Here is a 6,863-nt window from a genome sequence, read left to right on the forward strand (position 1 = left end):
CAGAGTTTAATAATAACTAGTGATGAAATTCACAGCAGTGTATAAACACATGCAGTAAAAGGAGGTGACTGAAGAAAACCTTATTGTATCCTGGGAAGTCACCAGCAGCCAAGGCCTATCGCAGCGTAACTAAGGAATCGTTCAGGGTCACCTGATCCAGCTCTAACCACATCCTTTATCGAAAAAGAAAGATTTAATCTTGACACTGGCAGAGGGTGTCTGTGTTCCCAAATCAAAACTGGGAACTGGAAGTACCACTATTAGTCAAAAGTACACAGTTTTTGGCACACATTAGGATCCTCACGATCTATTTCATAACCCATACTTGTTTCTGAAATTCAAACCCCAAACATACTATAAACACAAACCACAGACAATGAATTTTATCTCAATGAATGCCTTTATTTTCAAGATACTGTTAACACACAGTTATATAAGAGAGCTCTTCCAATAACAAAAGAAATCCAAGTCTGTATAAGAAGGACGTAACATTTATAGTGGTAATATGGAATGTACTTGTTTACATTTTTAACAATCCGTTGAAATAAATAGTCTATAGTCTTTTTAGTGTTTTATCAATATATTCTCTTTGTCAAGTCAAATTTTCAGGAATGAAAAAGAGGAAAAAGATAATGACCAGAAAAAAAGGATAATATTCCCTTTCCAAAAAGTCTTTTGTTTATAGGCAATAAGTACAGGGGAACAACTGTTGAAAAAGGCAGATCCCTTCTTATTGAACTAAATAATATTCTTCCACCAAAAAGTGTAAATCCAAGTGCTTACTTGAACACACAAACCATATAAGGGTCTTAATAGACACAAAATGTCCTTATTTGATGCAAGCTTCTCATTTGCTACAAGGCTGCTGACCCAGCCAGCCAAGGTCAGCTTGTTCAATCAGCTTCCCCATGATTGTGTTGTGCTGTTGGGGACCAGCAGTCAAAGCGACATCCCAAGGGGAAAAAAAGTATCACAGGTAAAGCACCACGACAGGTTTCTAGTTACCTACAGCTTCAATGTTCTCTGCCTCAGGCTTTCTCTCTCAGAGAGAACTTAACAATAAAGAACTGTATCTGTACCAGGGGGCGAGAGGAGGGAAGAGAGCCCTAGGATGCTACAGAAGTCTCTGTTGAAGGACCTCTCTCATACTACACTTCTCCTATCATGTGTTACAAAAAAAGAAAAAAAAAAAAAAGGAGCAGTCTCTGAAAAGTGCAAAAAGGGCACAGGCAGCCCAATCCTCTGGCAGGTGAGTGAGACCACAGGTACCACCATTGAAACTATCCCCTCACGCAGAGGCGTCCAACGTTCCCACCAAGCAGACCCCTACATAGGCATAGGGATAATGCATCTTGGTGTAGCAGGGTTTCAGCTCAGTGAGCTCATCCCACGCTTAAAATTTAGACCATGCTGACTAAAGTCCAGCCTCAGTCTGCACTGTGATCCTCGAGCTCAGAGATGATTGTGATCAGGTTCTGGAGGCCGAAGATGAACCCACTGTCCTGGCCTTCGTGCACTACGCTGTCTTCTCCATAGTGGCGACAGGTGGTGTGAGCAAAGTCAATCATGCGTACATCCACCACAGGGCTACTAGCCTCTCCTGCGCTGTGGGATGAGCGACTACCGCCACTGTTGCTGCTCCCTCCGGACACACCTGCGCCGACACCCGCAGAGGAGGAGCGAGGGAAACCAAAGGCACCTTCTTCCTCCTCCTCCTCATCAGATGGCTCATCCTCATCACCTTCCTCCCCACCTCTATGTCTAGGTCTAGTGGGAGCCCTGGGAGGGTCGCCATCGTAGATGATGAGCAGGGAGCTAGAGTAGAAGCGGTAAGACTCGCAGGCCTCGAGGGCAGCTTGCATTTCGCGAAGTCTCCGCAACACTGGAGACAGCAGCTCATGACGCAAGCGATGCCCATTGTGGAAAAACTGGTAGAGAGCCTCCTTGAAGCCTGCGAGAGTCAGCTTTCGCCCATGGTATTTATTCATGAACATCAGCTGGCCTGGTTCTGACTGGTACACCTGCAAAGGTCACACAGCAACATAAGCACTACAGCGGCACATAAACAAGTAAATACAAAAACCCCCCCCCACGTATATATGGTTTCATTTATAAATATACTTTACCTGCATGCCACAAAGTCGCACCCCAATAGATGCAGATGTGCTCTGTTGACACTTTCGAATCTGATTGGCTTTCTTTTCCTCTGATGCATCATCTCCATGCTGACGAGTTCCCATCTTCAAGTCTAAGACACACGGTACTCTATAGCGCCATGTAAGGTTTTCTAAAAGGATAAATTCTGTAAAGGGAGAGTCAAGGATCACATGGCAAAAAAAGGGAACACTTCAGCCACTTCAGCAGACACTGAGAATTCTCATATCTTCAAGCATGTGGTAAAAGGATACTGTATTGGTTACGGTGCTTTGCATTCTCCTTCATCCTCTGTAAGTGCTGCTGGTGACATTTGAGACTCCAGGGGTTGTGTTTGATCTGTGACACCACATTGCCTTTTTCCAGGCTAAAGTAAAGTACCTCTGCCTGCTGTTGCATCTCATCACGATTATAACTGCAGAGCAGAGAACGAAGAAAGACATCAGCTTCAGCGCTACAGAGCTTCATAACAATACATGTCTTCAACATGACTCTTATTTCCGTGAAACAGTAAAGGTGCTCTCTTACCTCATAATCTTGTCTTCTTTACGACTGTGTCTACCTCTGTCTTTGCTATAGTTGTCATTCTCAGGGCCCAAAGGGGATTGCTTTTTGTTGCTCCACTTCACCATCTTGCTCTTGGGCTCACAGTCTGTTGAGGGGTCTTTGTTTTCCAGGTCCCCTGATTCGCTGTGGAGGGGGTAGGCGATGAGGCACAAATTCCCTTCCTCATCCTCTTCAAAACTGACTGAAACTACACCTGAGAGAGTGAGTGAGAGAGAGAGAGAGAAATAGAAGGAGAGGTTTTATCTTCATGTTTGTTACTTTTACAAATTCTCACAATTTGAAAAAGCAATTGCACAAAGAAAACTATATGATCCACCATGAGTAAAAGAGATAGAAAATGTAACACTGTAGTAGTTAAAGCATGATAGAGTTTTAAAGTGTCAAATCATAATGATTCAGACACACAGATAAGAATATAGATACTGATATTAAGCAGCAAGTATATCTACATAGTTCATATTTCAAATGCACGGTAGTGTTTATCAAATTGTGTTAATTATTACTAACTGAAGCCCTCAGAGCACAATGTCTGAGGGCTTCAGTTAGTAATAATTAACACAATTTGATAAACTCATGGACTAATGGATGTTTCTGGAAGGCCTTTGATGCCAATGCTAATTTCTGACATGACCCGCAAAAAGCCACCGGGGTCACCCCCCCCCCCAAAATAAAACTCCCTACAAGGACCTGAGTATTGCAGGCAGAGTGGGGGAGGTGTTGCACTGAGAATAAACATCACAGCTGCAAAGGCCGAAACAGATCAACCACAGACAGGAAGGAGGGAGGGGATGTGGTTGAAACAGTTCAAGAGGAACTGTTTTAGATCTGGATGTAACATCCAAGTTACATGACACAAAACACGATACCAAAACCAAGCAGCAGTAGGAGTCATTACAAATCAGCCACTGAATTAGAAAATTAAATGACAGTTTATTACAATGACCAAAAAACAAACAACAAAAAACAGCCATGCAAATAACATGGCACTGGATTTGGATGTTAAATGGCAGGCCCCGGGATCATGGGTGCCATCCTTCTACGCAGGCGGAGGCTTGACTTATGTCATGCGCACTGACGTCATCAGTCTGCAGGAAGCCCCGCCTCTGAAGGAATGTGTGCCTCAGCACTGCACTGTCATTACACCACTGCAGCCAGCAAAGGAACTTATGAGTCACTCAGAGTTTCTTTCAATAAAAAGGCTCATAAATTTGTGATAAACGTATATCAAGTGCGCGATTATTGCGCCCCAGTTGCGCAAATCGAATGTAGTACAGGAGTAGGGCTAAACTGACTTAGACATTATTATTGCTATCAATATCATTTTATTAAGTACAAACGTTCCTGTCCAATCTTTTTTCAGGTCACTGTCGTGACATTAAATTGCAATATAGTATCCTCTACACAACATAAGTGACCCCTAACTTATAAATTTAATCTACATCTGCTCAAAAGTCTTAATGTTTCTAATCCAGTATTCCACTGCAAGATGTCCCTAACATCAGATACTGCTGAGACACATTTATCTACAATCGCGGATAAGGAACCTTACATTCCTTTAGAAGAACACAGCTCTTTCCCCGTCTCTCATCATAATGTGAAATGTAAGACTGGAAAATGCTAGTGGGGTTGAGCATTTGAAGGCCCCAGACGTCTACTATACTATTAGCTCCTCACATCCCATTCCATATCCAGGACCTTTTTATAGCCCCATGCTGCATGGCCGTGGATTCAGTTACCACACATCACGTCAAAAGATCTCTGCCTGAAGATCTCCGTATCAGCATGTACTAGGTGTAATTGTCTGTAGGGGAAACTGTGAGAGACTGAATGCAACCAGGGAACATAGCATTCCTGCTTCAGGTCTGTGTGAGTCTTTATGCGTGTCGTTCCCTGAAACCAGACCTGGAAATCTCCTCAAATGACTTGTAAATTATTACTCTGGTGATCTGCCGCAGTTATTTTAGATTTGCCGTGGCCCTCCAATACGCATCTTGAAACTATAGCTGCCTTAAAAGCGTCACACAGTCAAAGACCTCTGGATACTCTGGCTACTCATTCTCTTGGCAGGAAGTCAAGCCATTAGGTTTGACGCTACTTGAAACCCTGCCTTGCACATGAGGGATATAGCCAGAAAACGGATAGCTGTGTCTGCCAAAGGCTCCAACATGACTGACAATGTAACGTGAGTTATTTTGAAGCCAATGCAATCAGCTTACAAATATTCAACATACATTCTGTAGTGTTGTTGTGTACACAATGCACTTTAAGGTATTGCAACGGCAAATAAGCGCAAAATTTCATGTAATAGAAGTTTTGTTTTTTTGCAATGCAATATTAAAAGCACCCATGAGACTCTTATATAACGCATGCACAGAGGTGAGAAAATTAAAAGATGCATGCTGCTCTAACGGGCAGCTCAATAGTTCATATTTGGGATGCACAGACTCACCTTTATATTGAGGGGTGAACTTCCTCATCTCTGGTGGGAGACTCTTATAGAACTGGTGTTCTCGGGGGATGAGGGGTTTGCAAATTGTCTGTTCCCCAAACCGTAGCACACAAGAGTGGCCCCCCACTTGGTGCACGAACGGCTCAAGCATCACCCCTTTTCCGGGATAAGGAGTCCCTTCCGCCTGCATGAGGGCTTCCAGAGCGGGACTCATCCTCACCCCGCATCGGACAGCTGAGCTGGGGGGGCCCACGTCGTACGGGAGGCAAGAGGCTCGGCCGCTCGTTTGGCTCCCTATCCTCAGGCTGTTTCCTGTTCGCTCACAGGGGGGCGCTGCTGCTCTCCCACTTGACCGAAGCAGTAAAAAACAAAGGGCTGAACAGGAAGGACGACGAAATCCCGTATTCCGATTAGTTTCCTTTCCCGGAGAGCAAATTATAAGGCTCACCGACTAAGCGGTATGTTCGTTGTGCTTGTACATTTAGTAAAAAAAATGATTATAAAGCTCCTACAAGCTGCCTGAAGAAATTCAAGCAGCGTAAGCAGCGACCACACTGGTCGCCTCCTTTTACCGAAACTGACGGCTAGGCTGATCCGCCTGCTAGGAAACAGCAGAAGCAGTGAGCAAGCCCCACCCCTCTTCCAAAATCACCCAATCAGAAACACGCAGCTGTCGCTGGGAGGAGACGAGATACCTAGGAGAGGATCAAGCAAACAAAGAGGAAGGAGAGAAAACATGGGGGAGGGTAGAACATGAAAAATGCTTCATACAAAACAAAACAGTGGAGATTTTTTTAAAAGTTTGCTGTACTTGAAGGTTTCATCGATGTTTTTGCTTTAGAGATCGGCTACAGTTTTCAAGTCCTGTTATTTTAATTTGCACCAAACATAAGCAGTGAATTTAACACCAAAGCAAGCAGGAAATCCAAATTGTTCTTACACTATACCTCTTTGATTATTTTTTCTTTTCGGGGGGACTTTTTCACATCCCATTGATCAGGGCAAAGGTGTGAAAGGTGTATGAGTGAAATACACAACAAATGAGATGGGTATGAAATCTAGATGTTGCTTGTGTTAATGTCATAAGGGAAGGTGGCTCAGGTGGCTTCACATAAAAAAAGCTCTTATCTTTTTTAGATGAGAATGAGAGCATTTGCCTTAAAGCAGGAGCTCAAGAAGTTAATAACTACTCCCTCATATGGAACAGATCATACAGATCACTTCCTTGTTTACAACTTTCAACTGCACATACCATCCATTAACATGCATGGGTCGTGTGAGGGCTGAAATGTGTGTTGCCAAAACAACATAAGTTCTTATAAATTACCTCAGAAGTACAGTCTTTAAGTTTATACTTAGATGAACACTGGGCTGGCAAAGTGAGACCTAAGTTCAGACCTAAAATAGAGATGCACTGAAAGAAAGACACACACAGTGTCATCATTCATCAGGGATGACCATGTTTCATCAGGTACCAATAACAAAATGGCACACAATCCAGGAAGCCCAGTTTGCATAGCACATTTATCTGTCACTCTGCATCTCCCCAGTGCAGTTTCAGGGAAAGTTGTTTATCCAAATCACGTGCCAAAAAGCCTTTTGCCAGCTCTCTTGCAAAACCATTTCCTTCCGCGACCCCATCTGTTGATTTTACAGAGATAATAATACACACATGAAAACAGCTCTCATGAGC

The 6,863-nt window shown here is 43.5% G+C and overlaps 1 protein-coding gene across 1 annotated transcript; it reads right to left on the reverse strand.

The window, feature by feature from the left end:
• Positions 1-381: 381 nt before the first annotated feature.
• On the reverse strand, positions 382-5,762 carry ip6k2b (inositol hexakisphosphate kinase 2b). Its single transcript, XM_086292321.1, has 5 exons — positions 5,171-5,762; positions 2,683-2,914; positions 2,409-2,569; positions 2,127-2,302; positions 382-2,021 (listed from the first exon to the last, which is right to left on the reverse strand). Exons 1-5 carry the CDS (start codon positions 5,382-5,384, stop codon positions 1,428-1,430), a joined length of 1,377 nt encoding a protein of 458 aa, XP_086148447.1. The 5' UTR covers positions 5,385-5,762; the 3' UTR covers positions 382-1,427.
• Positions 5,763-6,863: the final 1,101 nt, after the last annotated feature.

This window comes from Aulonocara sp. 'chitande type north' Nkhata Bay, linkage group LG5 (genome assembly GCF_057382095.1).
Source record: "Aulonocara sp. 'chitande type north' Nkhata Bay isolate Kocher_YH1m ecotype deep benthic linkage group LG5, A_spYH_male_GT1.1, whole genome shotgun sequence".
Classification (NCBI taxonomy): Eukaryota; Metazoa; Chordata; class Actinopteri; order Cichliformes; family Cichlidae; genus Aulonocara; species Aulonocara sp. 'chitande type north' Nkhata Bay.